This window comes from Macaca nemestrina, chromosome X, assembly GCF_043159975.1.
Source record: "Macaca nemestrina isolate mMacNem1 chromosome X, mMacNem.hap1, whole genome shotgun sequence".
NCBI lineage: Eukaryota > Metazoa > Chordata > Mammalia > Primates > Cercopithecidae > Macaca > Macaca nemestrina.
In genome coordinates, this window is record NC_092145.1 from 105,194,490 (window position 1) to 105,215,543 (window position 21,054).

Consider the following 21,054-nt stretch of genomic DNA (forward strand, 5'->3'; position numbering starts at 1 on the left):
GCCACACAGTTCCTCACAAAAGTCTATGATCCAAAGCTTGAGCAACAGAAAAACATTTTCAATCACCTTTAATGGGTAGACTTGAGAATAAACAGACCAGACTTTATGGGTTTATCTTTCTCTGTGGAGAAAACAATAATCTCTCCATCTTCACTCATTGCCCAAGTTTTCTGTCTTCCCTTTGAGTGCTTCCATACCCAAATTTCTGAATCAAAGACAGTCATCAGATGACTTGGAGAGAACAGCAGAAATCAGTTTTCCCTGAGTTTCAGCACGCCCCAAATTGAACTTAGTTCATTCAAAGCACTCCAACCAAAGTCAGTACAACTTAAGAATCCCTACTCCCCATGGGCTATCTTTTATCCTTTTCAAAAAAAATTTAGGTTGTTGTCAAAGTTGGTGGCGGCGGGGGTGGGGGGTAGCAGTGCTTGCAAGTCTATGGGCAACATACAACTCCTACAACTCCAGTGCTGTGTACATCCTTCCACAGTAGAGGAAAAAAATGAGTATCCAATATGTTTTAGGAAGTTGCCTTCACTTTAGTATCAACAGGAGAGCTCAATTGGTTGAGCTGTATACTTATATTTCAGTTATCAATTAAGAAAAAGTAGTTTTAAAGTCTCTTAGAAATTAGGTAGCAAATAAAAAAGCATTCAATGAAAGACAGGAGTGAACCAATTTTAAAAGTTTTAATAAAGGTGATATAGATTTAGATTAAGAAAATCTCTGGATACTGAGAAAAGAGAAAGAGGCAAAAGAAATTATCAGAGAAATAATGCAAAGAAGGCCGGGTGCGGTGGCTCATGCCTATAATCCCAGCACTTTGGGAGGCCGAGGCGTGTGGATCATGAGGTCAGGAGTTCGAGACAGCCTGGCCAAGATGGTGAAACCCTGTCTCTACTAAAAATACAAAAATTAGCCGGGCATGGTGGTGGGCGCCTATAATCCCAGCTACTCGGGAGACTGAGGCAGAGAATTGCTTGAACCCAGGAGGCAGAAGTTGCAGTGAGTCGAGATCATGCCACTGCACTCCAGCCTGGGCCACAGAGAGAGACTCCATCTCAAAAATTTTTTAAAAAGCAAAGAAATGCCCCTAAACAAAGAAAGGCATGATTATCCAGCACAAGTGAAGAGTCTCAGACAAAGGTGTTTCACTGTACACTTTCGTAATACCAAGAATAAATATAAATAGTAAACCCTTAAAACACACACACACTCTCTCTCTCTCTTTCTCTCTCTCTCTCTCTCTCTCTCACACACACACACACACACAAGACATCCAACCCAATAAAATATGTCCAACGCATTTGAGCAGAGAATACATATGTATGACAAATGAACACCTGAAAATGTGTTCAACATATTACAATGCAAATTAAAAGCAGGAGTATATACCACTACACAACTATTAGAATGACCAGAATTCAAACAATTAACTATACCAAGTGTTCATGATGGCATGGAACAACTATAGCCCTCATTTACTGCTAGTGGGAATGCAAAGTGGCACAGTCCACTTTGAAAAATATTTCACCTGCTTGGCAATAAAGTTCTACAACTGCAAACTAATTCAAGAAAAATAATTTATGGGACAAGCAAAGCAAACTATACATAGCATGTGAATGTTAATTAAAACATAAAACACTATTAAGAACAAAAAGATTATTTAGATTGGTGCAAAAGTAACTGCAGTTTTTGCCTTTATTTTTCATTACTTTTAATAGCAAAAACTGCAATTACTTTTGCACCAACCTAATATAATAAAAGGTGCACATGAACTGAAAGGACTGAAAACTGGCTGTTCCACTGGCTAAAGATTTGAACTTGAATAAGATACTTACCTTCTCTGATCCTCAGTTACTTCATCTATAAAATAGAGATGATTAAGTGGAGAGATTTATATTTTTTATGAAAAAGGGAATAACAAACAGAGATTAAAAGTTATTTACAGTGAAACTACCTAGAGCATACACATCATCCCCTGGAAGAAGCTCCTCCCAACCACTCGGGTTTACACGGCCTGCTTCTGTGTTCTGAGCATCCCCTGGCTCATCCCTGTCATTGCTTGTTTTACATTTGTATTGTCACAATCTTCTGAATGACTGTCTATTCATTAGACTCTGAGCTCTAAGAACTCTTATCCTGCATGAAACATTCCTATGTCCTTAGCATCTTTCTAGACCAATGCCCAGAGCCTGATTCCCAGGTTATCAGACAAGTTTTGGTTTGTCTGCATGTTTGTAATATATGCTACTCACTTAACCAAATATGCCATTATTAAACCAGCAATTTGCTTACTGTGAATAATACATTGCAAATGACAAATCACAGGAACTATCTTTCCAAACTTCTGTTCTCTTACACAGGGTTTTGTGGCCTTCATCCCACACTTTGTCTGAAAGTGGCTAGTACTGTCGCATTTCCTACTTTTATACTCATAACAAATCTTGGACATCCTGGTCAGATTTTCCCTCAGTTAAGGGCTGTATTGGCCAATTCACTGATCTTCCCATATACAAAGGGGCTGAAAAACAGATCAGTCTATCAGTGAATATTTTTTTGAATCAAGACTGCCTATCTGGTTATTTTAGTATTTATAAGTGTAAGGCATAAATGTCACTCAACCTTATGGCAAAAATAATGAAGAATGTAAACCCAGTAATCAATGGATATGGGAAGTCCAATCTAGTGATTTTACTCTCACACTCACTCTTTTCCCTTTGAATCTTGATTCTAGGCTATGGTATTCATTGTTTTGTTGTTGTTGGATGGGCCCCTTGCCTGTGTTCCTCTTGCTCTTCAACTGCTTTTCTATTTATGTGACTTTCTCCAACTAGAGTGTGGTATCCCTCATGGCAAGTACTTTTCAATTCCAGCATCCCAAATACTTCCTTAATATGGCAGGCATTAGTGCATGTCTATCATAATGACCCTAGCAATGGAAAGCATCTCCCTCACTTTGGAGTCATTATTGTGGATGTTATGTTTGAAGGTCCCACACATACAGCCTTTTGTTTTGTGCCAAACCCTGTAGGGGAACGACTCTGCTGTGGTGCCCTGGAAACTCTGCATCTTGCCACATAGGCCCTGGTATACAAGCTTAACTGCAGTCTGAGCTGAGTCTTGGCAGAACACCCAGTGGTTCCTCTTGGCACAAGGAAAGCAAAGCAGCACAGTAAGTGGCTGCAATTAGGCAGTTTCTCACCTACCTCCCTATATTGCGGGAGCCTGACACAAGGCCATTACACTTCCATCTCCCTAGTTTCAGTTGGGCACAGGATGTTCCTTCTTGCCCCAAATTAGGGTACAGTTGTGGGCTACAAAACTGCCTACTATCATAGGGTATGGCTATGGGCTCATCACCAGCAGAGAGACCTACCACCTAGGCTCTCTGTCACTGAGCACGTCTGATTCAGTGTCATGCTGTAGCACTAGGGACACAGGGAGCTAACACAATTTGATCTTGCTTTTTCTTTCTCTGTAAGTTAATAAAATGTTTGGATCCATCAAGCTCATTGTCACCTTACAAGTTAAATCGGTGTAAGTGTGACAAGCCAATCTAATAATACCAGTAGTGATACTTGAGTCTGTTTGACACTGCAGTGCTGCTTAGGAACAGCTTGACCACTTGACAGACTCTGGTACTGAGTTGTATGGTGTTGCATAACCAGAATATTGACTTACTTTCCTTGGCATCACACATCTCAAGGGACAGAGTTTTCAGCACACAGCAATATTTGTGGCAGATTTTGTCAGGTATGGGTAACTTGCAAATCAACTTTAGAATTGATGCCATGTCTGATGCCAACTACATCATTCAATGAATATATTCAATTTAAAAAAGAAAAAGGCAATAAGGAAAAAAAGAAAATGATAATTCAAATCAGTTGAACTCAAATTCATCAAAAAAGTTAACTTAATAATCCCCTACTTGAAATTCAAAAGCAATATTGTTTGCTAGAAGTGTAATTGTAAAGGTTAAAAAAAATGTAAAAAAGAAAATTTTAATGAAAAAATGTAATCTAACTAATGAACCAAATCTATTTATACTGTAATATCTAGCCATATATGTTTGCTCACTTATTCATAATAGCAGTAATTTAGTATACACATTACAATTTCTATTTTAGAAATATGGAAGCAGATCCAAATTAAGTATGTTTTCCAGCCAGGATGTTTCAGAACCAGGACAGAAACCCACGGCTGTTTCACGCCTTGGCCAAAAAGAGACAGTATAGATATGACTCAAGAATCTTTGCCTCAGCCTATGGACCTCTCACATATTTTGTGGCAAATTGCGATACCTCTAAATTTAGGCTCATTTTTTATTTGGACCATAGATTTTAAATATTTTTGGATCAAAGAAATATACTTAAACCTCTATCAAGGTAGAAATAACTGACCTATATAATCCCCTGCCATTCCCTAAGCACTGTGCACTCTGAATGAAGTCCTTTGTTGAAGAACTGTTTTATTGGGTTGTTAAGATGAAAATGGGGGCTCAGAGATCTAATGTAGAAACTTATCAATGTAATTCACCACATAAACCAATTAATAAAGAAAAAATCCAGCTGGGCGCCGTGGCTCATGCCTGTAATCCCAGTACTTTGGGAGGCCGAGGCAGATGGATCATGAGGTCAGGAGTTCGAGACCAGCCTGGCCAAGATGGTGAAACCCCATCTCTACTAAAAATACAAAAATCAGCCAGGCGCAGTGGCGGGCACCTATAATCCCAGTTACTTGGGAGGCTGAGGCAGAAGAATTGCTTGAACTCAGGAGGCAGAGGTTGCAGTGAGCTGAGATTATATCACTGTACTCCAGCCTGGGTGACAGAGTGAGACTCTGTCAAAAAAAAAAAAAAAAAAAAAAACCTATGATCATCTGAATAGATGCACTACAAGTGTTTGATAAAATTAGACATATACTGAAGATAACTACTCTTAGTAAACCAGGAATAGAACTTCTTTACTCTGATAAGCTGCACCTATAAGAAAAGTACACTAACCATTATGGTGAAATGTGGAAAATGATCTGTTTCTGATCAGAAACAAGACAAGAATGTCTACAACCACCAACTGCATTCAAATTATACTGGGAAATTCTGTCCACTACCATGAATGAAAAAAGTAAATAAAAGGAATAATGTTAAAAATGGCAAAAAAACATCTGTTATTATTAAAAGATTATACAATTGTGTATGTTAAAAATCCAAAAGGATATAGAGGTAAACTTTTGGAATTAATAAGCATAGTTAGAAAGGTTGCAGGATAGAAAATCAACGTATCAACATGTTCTCTCTTTATACCATCTCAAACACAGGATTTAAACTTTCATAAAATATGCAATTCTCAAGAGTATTAAAAATCTAGAAATAAATTTAACAAAAAAGTATAAGAAGTCTTTGCAGAAAACTGTAAAACTTTATTAAGAGAATGTTTAGCAGTCAAATTTCCAGCATAAGAACAATATTCTTGGTTTCAGTCTTCATTTGTCTTGGTTTAAACCTATAGTTGCCCTTCACCTATAATATAAATATAAAATTAGGGGACGTTACTCAGCAGATTTTTATTTAGATGACACTAGAGTTATACAACTACAGTGTTGATTAACTAAAATCAGAACCCTGAAGGTGTCCCTTTAGCTTACATCCAGCTAGCCTCTAAATAAACTTTGAAGGTAGACTTCCAGGCATATTAAGAATATTTTTAATTCATGCCATTTTTTTCTAGTAGAATAAGGAAAACAAAGAGACTGTTCGAGTACAGAATGAATTAAATCAAGTGAATCTATTTTATATGTGTAAGTGGAAAGCAAAAATATGCCTATACTTTTAGTAAAAAGTCAACCAAACAAAAACCTAAGGAAAAAAATATATTTTAAAGTATCATTTAAATATTTTGATATGAAATAACACCGAATATAGAATATGCTTAGAACTGCCTAAGTGTAGGAAATAGAAAAGTCAGTATTACTTTTGTGCATCTTGTGAAAAAGTGTAAAAATGTTACTTTGGACTAGTTTAGACATTATGTAGTTCTTTATGTAGTGAATATTTGTCACTATTTTCATGGGTACTCCTGCCTCTCAACGTGCTTAAAAGCATTTCAGTTTATACAGTAAACCGAAAACCACCACACTAGCTTTAAGCCATTACCATCACAATTAACATTACAATATAAACTGATACTTATTATAAACATGTTACATATTTGTTAAAAACAATTGCCTGTAAAAACATCTGAAAATTATTGGCTGTTGGTTAAATGACTTACATTCAAAAGTTAGAAAACCTTTTCATATCTTTCTTTTAAAAATGACACATGAAATCATATATATTTATCACATACAACATGATGTTTTAAAATATATACACATTGTAAAATGACTCAATCAAGCTAATTAATATATGCATTACTTCACATAGCTGTGAAGACACTCAAAATCTACTCTCTTAGCATGTTTCATACCTTTAATATCGTAATTCAATTAGCTTTGACCCAATTTTTCTCTGTCTCTTGAAGTCCTGGCCTCAAGTGATCTTTCTGCCTCGGCCTCCCAAAGTGCGGGGATTGAAAGCATTAGCCACCAAACCTGGCCCTCTATCTCTGATAGTGTGTAAGGCAGCCATCTGGGGTCTGAATTGCCTTCAAAGAATCTTTAGATGTGAAGTATGATATTGAAGTAGCAGTAATTTTGTCTCTGTGTCACACAAAATACAATATTATGAAAATAGAAGCCCCATAGTATGCATCTTATTGAATAACATACCTGCTTCCAGCACTTTAGTGGGACCAAGAGTGGGCAGAGTCCCCTCCCTGATATCAGGACCACCTCCAGGTTCATCCTCTATCTTAAGCAGAGCAAATTCCTGTTGAAAAGCTTCCAAATCAGGCCCTTAAAGATAAAAAGGTCATCAATCTACGAATTAAAATATGAACTATGAATGAGGAAATATTTATTCCCTTATCATTGTGAAATAAAAACCTGTAGGCTAATTATTTCAGGAGTCTGTTGCCAGAAAAACAGGAAAGCAGAGATGTTCAAACACTGCCCTTTCCTTTCCCAAGGTTGGCCCTAGACAACTTACTTGTAGGTTTTGTAGTCATTTGTTCTTATTCTTATCACATTCAGTAAGTGACGTGTTTGAGTCAGTCTAACTAGACTATGAGCTTTAGGCAAAAATTTGGCACTGACATCTCCAGCACTTAGCATTAGGTGGCATAAGGAAGCATTAATAAATGTGTGTTAAAAAGTATCTTAAAAAAATACATGAGATGTCAGCAGATGGCAGACTAGGAAGCTGCAAGCTGCCATTTTTCCACAGAAACATAAAACAAAACAAAAAACACAAACTGGCTGAACAAATCATACAGGAGCTCTGGAAAACACTCAAAGGTTTACAGCAACCAAGCAAATACCCAATCAATAAAAAGCCTCCATCAAAATGGTAGGAAAGTTTTGTGGCTTTTTATATGTCCTTGTCCCACCCCTCCCCACAGCAGCAGCAGGAAATGTTTAAGATTCCTTCCTATTGTTTTCTGGCCTCTTGTTATGGGTATGTCATAAAATATAATGCATAAATATACCTCCACCACCCACAAGCATTATTCTCCACTCTCCCTTCACCTTGAACAGCAGGTGCTCCTTCATTTTCGATCTCCCCATTAGGTGCAATACCCTGATTTTCAGTTGGTGCTTCCTCTTCTTGACGTTTTTCCTCAGTGGGCTGCTGGACCTAAGGGTGTAAGTGTGTGTGCAAATAAAAAGTCAACAATATAAACACACAAATGCATATGTTCATCAAATAATAAATCTAAAGACATTTTCCAACATATATATAGAGAGAGAGAAAGAGAGAGTAAAATGTCCATATCCATACAGGCAACACCAGAATATAATATTCCTGAACCAAAGTTGCCTTCATGAGATGCCATCATCATTTTTTTATTAACATGGAACACCTGTGTCAGTGCAGGTACACTCGTTCAAAAATATTTTTAAAAATAAATTGTGTTAATAGAAAACATCAAATGTTAAAGGACTCACAATCACAGGTCCAACTGGCTGGGAAGACTCCCGGTCATTTCCTCTTTCTGAGGATTGAGATCTTGTTCTTACATGCTCACTCATATTTCCCACTGAAAATAAAATACTGTTATTTGGGAAAAGTGTGTAAGAACTTAGCTATATATATGAACATTCCATGGCAAAATGGTGATTTGTACTTTTTTAATTTAAAAAATGTTGTCAAAATAAGTCACAGAGCAGTAAGTATTCATGCTTTCCAATCAAACTAAGGACAGATTTGTTTGTGTCATAGCCGAAGAGGCATAGAAATCACCTTAACGCCATAGCAAAACACAGAGGACTTTTCTGAATGTTGGCTTCACAATTAGACTCTGCATCATGTAGACATTTAGGGAAAAAACGGGAAGAGAATTGAAACTGAAGTGACTGCTGCTTTCGTCCCACTGATATACTAGGGCCACCACCACCTCCTCCCCACCCCGCGAAAAATCAAGTTTTGTTGGAACGCACAGCCTCGCCCATTCCTTCCCCTGACGTACATGGCGGAGGTGAGAAGTTGCGACACAGAGTGAAGGTTATGTTCCTCATGGGACACCTTTACCAGGCACTCTACAGACCTCGGGGCCGCAGTCACCACCCCACAGCATTCCCAGTTCCCAGGCCCCTTCCTTACCGACCACACTGTCCCTTCTTGCCTCCCTAATGAGGAGTCTGGAAACTGTCCTCCCTCAGAGAGTTTCAGGCGTTTTCGGGACTCAAGACACGTCTAACAGCACCCCCAGCACTCGCCCCATCTTCACATGATCTACCCCCTCCACGGCCCACCTTCCTCCCTCGTTCCAGCCCAGCCACGATTACTGGCCCATGGCGCCTGCATCGCGACCTGGGAGAAGCCGGACCACAAGGCCCTTTTCCCTCAAAGCCACGGACCGTGCTATGGGACCTGTCCTAACGCTGGCTCCTCCACACATTCACTCACAACTGAATTCCCAGGAAGACCGCTCTGCAGACCTACCGGCTGAGTCTCGGTCAGTGAGAAAGAATGAAGATGGCGGAAAGAATGAAGCCACAACTTCTCCCTGCAGAGCTCTGCGAGGACAGAAGACGGGCAGAAGGTGGGCAGAAAAGCGCATGCGCAACAACATGCGCAGCAACAGGTCTGTGCAGCATGCGCACTCGGTGGGGCATTTGCTATGTGACTCAAGTTTTCTTGCTTCTGTGGAGAACCTAAACCACAAGCTATCCTGACAACGAAAATGAACTTACAAAGCATTTTTCTTTTTCTCCTACCCAACCTTTCTTTCACTTCCAATGGCGTTGGAGAATATGAGCTCCAGGTTACTCTAAGGGAACAATGTGTTTCAGATAAATTCACCATCATATAAATAAATATTAAATATGTCAATACCCATTTTATATCTGCTTTCATAAATAATTTTCTTGCACCTTCACGAGTTTGCTGTCATGCTTGCAATGATCTTACCCACTCCAGTACGATAAGACATCCATAGTTTTCGTTGCATGATTGTACATTCAAAATCATTAATCCCGGCCAGGCGTGGTGGCTCACGCCTGTAATACCAGCACTTTGGGAGGCCGAGGTGGGAAGATCACGAGGTCAGGAGATCGAGACCATCCTGGCTAACTTGGTGAAACCCCATCTCTACTAAAAATTCAAAAAATTAGCCAGGCGTGTTGGCACGCGCCTGTAGTCCCAGCTACTCGGGAGGCTGAGGCTGGAGAATTGCTCGAACCCGAGAGGCGGAAGTTGCAGTGAGCCCAGATCATGCCACTGCACTCCAGCCTGGGCAACAGAGTGAGACTCCGTCTCAAAAAAAAAAAAAAATCATTGGTCCATCTGAACAAAATTAAGTGGTAGGGACTCTACGTTATTTGTTGAATCCCTGTTTCACCCACTGTTTTGAATTGGCTCTTTTATCATCACCTACATCCCCACTCAATTTTGTATGTAACTCTCTTCTTTTAATTTTCTTCCACTGAGTTGTTTATACCTGTGCCACTACCATACTATTTTAATTGCTGTAGCTTAATTATATTTGAAATGTGAAATAACGCTTGCCCTCCCTCATTGCTTTCTCCTTTTCTGTCTATTCTGACACGTTTGTCGATGAACTTCAGAATAATTTGATCAGGTGCTAAAATATTCCTATTGAGACACTAGTTGTTATTTTTAAATTACATCTTAACTTAGGGACAATATCTATCTTTCTATTTTAGAATTTCTCTATGGAAGAAAAAGCCACTCCTCATTTCCTCAAGTCTTTTTATGTATCCCTCACAATGATTGTGTTATTTGCTTCATATTAGTTCTTAACATTCAAATTAAATTTATTATTGGGCATTTTTATTGTTCTATTCCATTGCTGACAGTGGTTTGCTTTCACTGCACTATGTTTTTCATAGAAGTCAAACAATCTCTGTTTGCAAACAGTATGATTCTATACCTAGAAAATCCCAGACTCTCTGCCCAAAAGATCCTTGTCCTTATAAACAACTTCAGGAAAGTTTCAGGATACAAAATTAATGTACAAAAACCAGGAGCATTTCTATACACCAACAACCTTCAAAGTCAGAGCCAAATCAGGAACACAATCCCATTCACAATTGCCACAGAAACAATAAAATACCTAGGAATGCAGCTAACTAGGGAGGAGAAAAGTCTCTACTATGACAACTACAAAACACTGTTTAACAAAATCAGAGATAACAAAAACAAATGGTAAAACATTCCATGCTCATGAACAGGAAGAAGCATTTTGTTGTCAAAATGGCCAAACTGCAATTTATAGATTCAATGATATTCCTGTTAAACTACCAATGACATTCTTCATGGAATTAGGAAAAAAAAAACAACGACTTCAAAATTCATATGGAACCAAAAAAGAGCCCGAATAGCCAACGCAATCCTAAGCAAAAAGAATGAAGCCAGAGGCATTATATTACCTGACTTCAAACTATAATACAAGGCCACGGTAACCAAAACAGCATTGTACTGGTACCAAAACAGTCACATAAACCAATCAAATAGAATACACAGTCCGGAAATAATGCTGCACACCTCACACCTATTACCATCTGATCTTCAACAAACTCAACAAAAGCAAGCAATATAGAAAGTATTCCCTATTCAATAAATGGTGCCAGGATAACTGGCTAGCTTATGCAAAAGATTGAAACTGGATCACTTATACAAAAATTAACTAAAGATGGATTAAGAACTTAAGTGTAAAACCTAAAACTATAAAAATCCTGGAAGACGACCTAGGCAACATCATTCTAGACATAGGAATGGGCAAAGATTTCATAATAAAGATGCCAAAAGCCATTCCAACAAAAGCAAAAATTGACAAATGGGATCTAATTAAACTACAGAGCTTCTGCACAGCAAGGAAACTATCCACAGAGTGAACACACAACACACAGAATGGGAGAATATTTTTGCAAACTATGCATCTAAGGTCTAGTTTCAAGCATCTATAAGGAACTTAAAGAAATTTAAAAAAAGAAAAAAGAAAAAAAGACACTCCAGGCACGGTGCCTCATCACTGTAATCCCAACACTTTGGGAGGCTGAGGCGGGCAGATTACTTGAGGCCAGGAGTTCCAGAACAGGCTGGCCAATATGGCAAAACCCCGTCTCTACCAAAAATATAAAAATTAGCTGGGTGTGGTGGTGCACGCCTGTAATCCCAGCTACTAGGGTGGCTGAGGCAGGAGAATCACTTGAACCCGTGAGGCAGAGGTTACAGTGAGTGGAGATCATACCACTGCACTCCAGCCTGGGCAACAGGCTGAGATTCTGTCTAAAAACAAAACAAAACAAAACAAATACCATTAAAAAGTGGGCCAAGGATATGAACAGACACTTTCAAAGGAAGACATACATGTGGCCAACAAGCATATGAAATAAAACTCAATGTCACTGATCATTAGAGAAATGCAATTCAAACTACAAGAAGATATCATCTCACACAAGTCAGAATGGCTATTATTAAAAAGTAAAAAAAAAAAAAAAAGATGCTGGTGATGTTGTGGAGAGAAAGAAACACTTATTCACTGTTGGTGGAAATGTAAATTAGTTGAACAATCATGAGAAACAGTGTGTCAATTCCCCAAAGACCCAAAACTAGAATTACCATTTGATCCAGCAATCCCATTACTGGGTATATAGCCAAAGAAATATAAATTGTCCTATCATAAAGACACATGCATGTGTATATGTGTATGTTCACTGCAGCCAAAGACATGGACTCAACCTAAAAACCCATCAATGGTAGATTGGATAAAGAAAATGTAGTGCATGTATACCATGGAATAGTATGCAGCCATAAAAACAAATGACATTATATCCATTGCTGGAACATAGATAGAGCTGGAGGTCATTATACTTAGCAAAGTAATGCACGAACAGAAAACTAAATACTGCATGTTCTCACTTATAAGTGGGAGCTAAAAATGAGAAAAAATGGACACACACAGGAGAACAACAGACACTGGGGTCTACCAAAGAGTGGAAGTTGGGAGGAGGGAGAGGATCAGGAAAAATAGCTCATGAGTACCAGGCTTAATACCTGGGTGACAAAATAATCTGTACAACAAACCCCCATGACACAAGTTCACTTGTATAACAAACCTGCACCACATGTATGCCTGAACTAAATATAAAAGATTTTTAAAGAGTAAACAAAAAATAGATTTCAAAACGAAAACTTTGAGAGAAGACACAAATGTCACTGTATAATAATAAAGGGGTCAATTCCTCAAAAACATACAACAATTTTAAATATATATGCACCCAACACTAGAGCACTCAGATATATAAAACAGATACCATTAGAGCTAAAGAGAGAGATAGGCCCCAATACAATAATGGATGGAGATTTCAGCACCCCACATTCAGTATTGGACAGATCTTCCAGACAGAAACTCAACAACAACAACAACAACAACAGACTATCTGCACTATAGAGCAAATGGACCTAACAGATATTCGCAGAACATTTCATCCAATGACTAGAGAATGCACATTCTTTTCCTCAGTCCATGGATCATTCTCAAGGACAGACCATATATTAGGTCATAAAAATTTTTTTAAAAATTGAAATATCAAGCATCTTTCCAGACCACAATGGAATAAAACTAGAAATTAATCACAAGAGGAATTTTAGAAACGATACAAGTACATGAAAACTCAACAATCTGCTCCTGAATGATTAATAGGTCATAGAAGAAGCTAAGAAGGAAATTTAAAAATTTCTTGAAACAAATGATAATGTAAACACTACATACCAAAACCTATGGGATACAGCAAAAGCAGTACTAAGAAAGACATTTATAGCTATAAGTGCCTACATCAAAAAAGGTAAAAACTTCAAATAAACAATCTAATGACACATCTTAAAGAGCTGCAAACAAAGAGCAAACCAAACCAAAAATTTGTAGAAGAAAAGAAATAATTTTGGAGGCCGAGGCGGGTGGATCACAAGGTCAGGAGATCGAGACCATCCTGGCTAAGATGGTGAAACCTCGTCTCTACTAAAAATACAAAAAATTAGCCAGGTGTTGTGGTGGGCGCTTGTAGTCCCAGCTACTCGGGAGGCTGAGGCAGGAGAATGGCTTGAACCCGGGAGGCGGAGCTTGCAGTGAGCCAAGATTGCGCCACTGTACTCCAGCCTGGGCGACAGAGCAAGACTCTGTCTCAAAAAAAAAACAAAAAATAAAGCAGAAAAAAATTAAATTGAAATGAAAAAAATCCTACAAAAGAACAATAAAACAAAAAGTTGTTTTTAATATGTTAAGCAAAATTGACAAACCATTAGCCAGACTAAGAAAAAAAGAGAGAAAACCCAAATGAATAAAATAATAAGAATAATAAAATCAGAAATGAAAAATGATTTAGGAGGCTGAGGCAGACAGTGTGTAGCATTATACTACAGAGCTATAGTAACCAAAACAGCATGGTGCTGGCATAAACACACAAATATAGATCAATAGAACAAAATAGGGAACCCGGAAAAAAATCCACACACCCACAGTGAACTCACAGTTTACAAAAGTGCCAGGAACATATACTGGGGAAAAGACATTCTCTTAAAAAAATTTTGCTGGGAAAACTGGATAGCCATACATAGAAGAATGAAACTAGACCACAAGCTCTGGCTATATAAAAATCAAATCAAAATGAATTAAAGACTTAAATGTAGGACTGAAAACTACGAAACCGCTACAGGAAACACTGGAGAAAATCTCCAGGACATTGGTCTGGGCAGACTTCTTGAGCAATACTCCACAGGCACAGGCAACCAAAGCAAATATGGACAAATGGTATAACATTAAGTTAAAAGACTTCTGTGCAGCAAAGGATACAATCGACGAAGTGAAGAGACAACCCACAGAATGGGAGATAATGTTTGCAAACTACCCCTCTGACAAAGGATTTATAACCAGAATATACAGGAGCTCAAACAACTCTATAGGAATAAATCTAATGATCCAACAAAAAATGGGCAAAACATTTGAGTAGACATTTCTCAAAAGAAGACATACGAATGGCAAACAGGCATATGAAAAGGTGGTCAATATCATCGATCATCAGAGAAATGTAAATCAAAACTACAGTGAGATATCATCTCACCCCAGTTAAAATGGCTAATATCCAAAAGAAAGGCAATAACAAATGCTGGTGAGGATGCAGAGAAAGGGTAACCCTTGTACACTGTTGTTGGGAATGTAAATTAGTACAACTACTATGGATAACATTTTGAAAGTTTTTCAAAAAACTAAAAATAGAGTTAACATATGATCCAGCAATCCCACTGCTGGGTATACACTCAAGAGAAAGGAAATCAGTATATTGAAGAGATACCTGCATTCTTATGTTTGTTGCAGCACTATTTATAATAGCTAAGATTTAGAAGCAACCTAAGTGTCCTTCGACAGATGAATGGATAAAGAAATTGTGGTACATATACATAATGCGGTACTATCAGCTATAAAAAAAAAAAAAGTGAGATCCAGTCATTTGCTACAACATGGATGGAACTGGAGGTCATTATGTTAAGTAAAATAAGCCAGGCACAGAAAGCCAAACATTGTATGTTCTCACTTATTTGTAGGATCTAAAAATTAAAACAATTGAACTCATCAACATAGAGACTAGAAGGATGGATACTAGAGCCTGAGAAGTATAGTGGGGGGTTGGGGGTAGGTGGGAATAGTTAGTAGGTACAAAAAGATCTAGAAATAATAAAATACTATTTGATATCACAATAGGGTGCCTATAGTCAAGAATAATTGTGTATTCTAAAATAAATAATGTTTTTGGATTTTTTGTAACATAAAAGATAAGTGCTTGAGGGAGTGGATACCCCATTCTCCATGATGTGCTTATTTCACATTGCATGCCTGTATCAAAACATCTCATGTATCTTATATACACCTACTATGTATTTACAAAAATTAAAAATAAAAATAAATTTTAAAACATTCAGTGTATGTTGCATCAAGTTGATCTTCATTGGTTATTCAGGTTCTAGAGTCTAAATTATGAAATATTAAAACAGTGAGTGGATTGTTTTAAATTAATGTGTCCTAAAACATAAGAAAAGTTCCAATGAAGGTAAGAACTTATGAGTAATGAACGTAACATGGAAAAAATGATATAATCACAGTGAATGACTAAACCAAAGCTAAAACTAGGCATAGAGCAGAAGTAATGTCATAGCCTGACAGGTTGAACACCGTTGTAGAAACCAGAGGCTCCTCATTCACAGTGGTAAACATAGGCTTTTTAGTTGAGATACTTCGGATGCCAGTCCTTGTGTGCACACACTCCTTTGTGTGATTGTATGAATACCATTTTCACACTTGCTGCATAGGAATTAGAGCACATGTAAAGTATGTTGGCATTCAGATGTGTATCTTTATTTTTCATGATGCATAGTGGATTATATTGAACACCTAGCTCTTAGTAGAGTCCTCTGACAGGCACCCAACACAGATCATAACATTCTTCTGATGGGACAATTCTGCAGAGTCAGTATCCTTACGATGTAATTTCCAACACTGTGCTTTTAGTGACTCATACTACTTTTGTCCCAAAATAAATTGTAAAGCTAATTTAACATGGGCTGGAAAGCACCCTTATGACTTCATCAGAGAAAATGAGACTTAAAATTTACATCCAAATGTGTTTGCAAGAAGTCATTACTCCACCCCTCCATCAGTTCAAGAGATATGGTTTGAGATCCTCCATAGGTCATGAACTGAACTACAGTTCACATCTCATTAAAGGAATACAAAATTACAGTCAGATAGGGAGAATAAGTTTAGAAGACCGTGAAAAATGCTGAGAGTGGATGTTAAGTGTTCTCACCACAAAACGATAACTACATAAGGTAATACAACATTAATTAACTATATTTAACCATTCTATAACATGTATGTACTTCAAAATATTATGTTGTGCACAATAAATACATACAATTTTATCTGTCAATTTAAGAATAAATAAATGCATTTGGAAAATAAAGTCTTCAGCATCAGGGCAAGGGACTCCTGAAGGGACCTTCTTCCTAATTTTGAAACTTCTCTGAGCCCAGTTACTTCCTTTGCATGTTCTTTGACATATTTATCTCCAGCTCATACATAAAATTTCTCAGAGACAACCATGGGTTTTATGAATCTTTTTAGACGGTGTAACAATGGGGTTCTACCCACTAGCCAAGAGCAAATTACTACAAAATAACCAAATGACGAAATTGCTACATATCCACTTGAATGGCACTTTTCAAACCGTAGGCATCCCAGAGCAGGAACTGCAACATCTAAACCTTGTTTACAATGTAAAATGTTGAGGTCAATTTTTTTAATATGTAGGTTGAGCATTTGACTTATTTCTAAGCAAATTTCTAGCCCAATTTATCTGAAGAGAGGAAATGTCTGTGATTCTTTCTGTTCCTAAATTGCTAGAAATATGGCTGAACTTCTTTCAGGTGAAGTAGATTTATGGTAGAATTTGCTCTAAATAATTAGTTGTAGATACAGCTTTAAACATAATGTAAATGTCACAATGAGCCTTGGTGGATATCAACATACAAAAAAAAAAAAATCAATCCAGACACAGTCCTTATACCTTTCATTAAAATGAATTCAAAATGGATCTTAGCGGGGTGGAGCAAGATGGCCAAATAGGAACAGCTCCGGTCTCCAAATCCCAGCACGAGTGACACAGAAGACAGGTGATTTCTGCATTTTCAACTGAGGTACTGGGTTCATCTCACTAGGGAGTGCGGGACAGTCGGTGCTGGTCAGCTGCTGCAGCCGGACCAGCGAGACCTGAAGCAGGGTGAGGCATCACCTCACCTGGGAAGCGCAAGGGGGAAAGGAATCCCTTTTCCTAGCCAGGGGAACTGAGACACACAACACCTGGAAAATCGGATAACTCCCACCCCAATACTGCACTCTACCAAGAATCTTAGCAAACGGGCACACCAGGAGATTATATCCCACACCTGGCTGGAAGGGTCCCATGCCCAGGGAGACTCCCTCATTGCTAGCACAGCAGTCTGTGATCTACCTGCAAGGCAGCAGTGAGGCTGGGGGAGGGGCACCCGCCATTGCTGAGGCTTAAGTAGATAAAGCGGCTGGGAAGCTCGAACTGAGTGGAGCCCACAGCAGCTCAAGGAGTCCTGCCTGTCTCTGTAGACTCCACCTCTGGGGACAGGGCACAGCTGAACAACAACAACAAAAAAAAAAAGCAGCTGAAACCTCTGCAGACGCAAACGACTCTGTCTGACAGCTTTGAAGAGACCAGTGGATCTCCCAACACGGAGGCTGAGATCTGAGAACGGACAGACTGCCTGCTCAAGTGGGTCCCTGACTCCTGAGTAGCCTAATGGGAGACATCCCCCACTAGGGGCAGACCGACACCCCACACCTAAAACGGTGGAGTACACCCCTGAGACGAAGCTTCCAAAGCAAGAATCAGACAGGTACACTCGCTGTTCAGAAATATTCTATCTTCTGCAGCCTCTGCTGCTGATACCCAGGCAAACAGGGTCTGGAGTGGACCTCAAGCAATCTCCAACAGACCTACAGCTGAGGGTCCTGACTGTTAGAAGGAAAACTAACAAAGAGGAAGGACACCCACACCAAAACCCCATCAGTACGTCACCATCATCAAAGACCAGAGGCAGATAAAACCACAAAGATGGGGAAAAAGCAGGGCAGAAAACCTGGAAATTCAAAAAATAAGAGTGCATTGCCCCCTGCAAAGGAACGCAGCTCATCGCCAGCAACGGATCAAAGCTGAACGGAGAATGACTTTGATGAGATGAGAGAAGAAGGCTCCAGTCCATCAAACTTCTCAGAGCTAAAGGAGGAATTATGTACGCAGCGCAAAGATAACTAAAAATCTTGAAAAAAGAGTGGAAGAATCGATAACTAGAATAATTAATGCAGAGAAGGCCATAAACGAATTGACAGAGATGAAAACCAAGACAAGAGAAATACGTGACAAATGCACAAGCTTCAGTAACTGACTCGATCAACTGGAAGAAAGAGTATCAGTGATTCAGGATCAAATGAATGAAATGAAGTGAGAAGAGAAATCTAAGGAAAAAAGAAGAAAAAGAAATGAACAAAGCCTGCAAGAAGTATGGGATTATGTAAAAAGACCAAATCTACGTCTGATTGGGGTGCCTGAAAGTGAGGGGGAAAATGGAACCAAGTTGGAAAACACTCTTCAGGATATCACCCAGGATAACTTCCCCAACCTAGTAGGGCAGGCCAACATTCAAATTCAGGAAATACAGAGAACGCTACAAAGATACTCCTCAAGAAGAGCAGCTCCAAGACACATAATTGCCAGATTCACCAAAGTTGAAATGAAGGAAAAAATCTTAAGGGCAGCCAGAGAGAAAGGTCAGGTTACCCACAAAGGGAAGCCTATCAGACTAACCGCAGATCTCTCAGCAGAAACTCTCCAAGCCAGAAGAGAGTGGGGGCCAATATTCAACATTCTTAAAGAAAAGAATTTTTAACCCAGAATTTCATATCCAGCCAAACTAAGTTTCATAAGTGAAGGAGAAATAAAATCCTTTACAGACAAGCAAATGCTTAGAGATTTTGTAACCACCAGGCCTGCCTCACAAGAGACCCTGAAGGAAGCACTAAACATGGAAAGGAACAACCGGTACCAGCCATTGCAAAAACATGCCAAAATGTAAAGACCATCGAGGCTGGGAAGAAACTGCATCAACTAGTGAGCAAAATAACCAGTTAATATCATAATGGCAGGATCAAGCTCACACATAACAATCTTAACCTTAAATGTACATGGACTAAATGCTCCAATTAAAAGACATAGACTGGCAAACTGGATAAAGAGTCAAGATCCATGAGTTTGCTGTATTCAGGAGACCCATCTCACATGCAGAGACATACATAGACTCAAAATAAAGGGATGGAGGAAGATCTACCAAGCAAATGGAGAACAAAAAAAAGCAGAGGTTGCAATACTAGTCTCTGATAAAACAGACTTTAAGCCATCAAAGATCAAAAGACACAAAGAAGGCCATTACATAATGGTAAAGGGATCAATTCAACAGGAAGAGCTAACTATCCTGAATATATATGCACCCAATACAGGAGCACCCAGATTCACAAAGCAAGTCCTTAGAGACTTACAAAGAGACTCAGACTCCCATACAATAATAATGGGAGACTTCAACACTCCACTGTCAACATTAGACAGATCAACGAGACAGAAAGTTAACAAGGATATCCAGGAATTGAACTCATCTCTGCAGTAAGCAGACCTAACAGACATCTACAGAACTCTCCACCCCAAATCAACAGAATATACATTCTACTCAGCACCACATCACACTCATTTCAAAACTGACCACATAGTTGGAAGTAAAGCACTCCTCAGCAAATGTACAAGAACAGAAATTATAACAAACTGTCTCTCAGACCACAGTGCAATCAAACTAGAACTCAGGACTAAGAAACTCAATCAAAACTGCTCAACTACATGGAAACTGAATAACCTGCTCCTGAATGACTACTGGGTACATAATGAAATGAAGGCAGAAATAAAGATGTTCTTTGCAACCAATGAGAACAAAGATACAACATACCAGAATCTCTGGGACACATTTAAAGCAGTGTGTAGAGGGAAATTTATAGCACTAAATGCCCACAGGAGAAAGCTGGAAAGATCTAAAATTGTCACTCTAACATCACAATTAAAAGAACTAGAGAAGCAAGAGCAAACACATTCAAAAGCTAGCAGAAGGCAAGAAATAACTAAGATCAGAGAAGAACTGAAGGAGATAGAGACACAAAAACCCTCCAAAAAATCAATGAATCCAGGAGTTGGTTTTTTGAAAAGATCAACAAAACTGATAGACTGCTAGCAAGACTAATAAAGAAGAAAAGAGAGAAAAATCAAATAGATGCAATAAAAAATGATAAAGGGGATATCACCACTGACCCCACAGAAATACAAACTACCATCAGAGAATACTATAAACACCTCTATGCAAATAAACTAGAAAATCTAGAAGAAACGGATACTTTCCTGGACACTTACTGTCTCCCAAGACTAAACCAGGAAGAAGCAGAATTCCTGCATGGACCAATAGCAAGCTCTGAAATTGAAGCAATAATTAATAGCCTACCAACCAAAAAAAGTCCAGGACCAGATGGATTCACAGCTGAATTCTACCAGAGGTACAAGGAGGAGCTGGTACCATTCCTTCTCAAACTATTCCAATCAATAGAAAAAGAGGGAATCCTCCCTAACTCATTTTATGAGGCCAACATCATCCTGATACCAAAGTCTGGCAGAGACACAACAAAAAAAGGGAATTTTAGACCAATATCTCTGATGAACATCGACACAAAAATCCTCAATAAAATACTGGCAAACCAAATCCAGCAGCACATCAAAAAGCTTATCCACCATGATCAAGTGGGCTTCATCCCAGGAATGCAAGGC

At 38.6% G+C, this 21,054-nt stretch overlaps 1 protein-coding gene across 2 annotated transcripts; it reads right to left on the minus strand.

Moving 5' to 3' along the window:
- Window positions 1-5,400: 5,400 nt before the first annotated feature.
- On the minus strand, window positions 5,401-9,324 carry LOC105493764 (P antigen family member 5-like). Of its 2 annotated transcripts, none has more exons than XM_071088896.1 (5): window positions 9,044-9,324; window positions 8,047-8,138; window positions 7,627-7,735; window positions 6,769-6,894; window positions 5,401-5,521 (listed from the first exon to the last, which is right to left on the minus strand). In XM_071088896.1, exons 1-5 carry the CDS (start codon window positions 9,171-9,173, stop codon window positions 5,505-5,507), a joined length of 474 nt encoding a protein of 157 aa, XP_070944997.1. In that variant the 5' UTR covers window positions 9,174-9,324; the 3' UTR covers window positions 5,401-5,504. The 2 variants fall into 2 exon arrangements, with proteins under 2 accessions (XP_070944997.1, XP_070944999.1); XM_071088898.1 differs by having other exon boundaries at window positions 8,047-8,152; window positions 9,044-9,113.
- Between the last annotated feature and the right edge of the window lie 11,730 nt (window positions 9,325-21,054).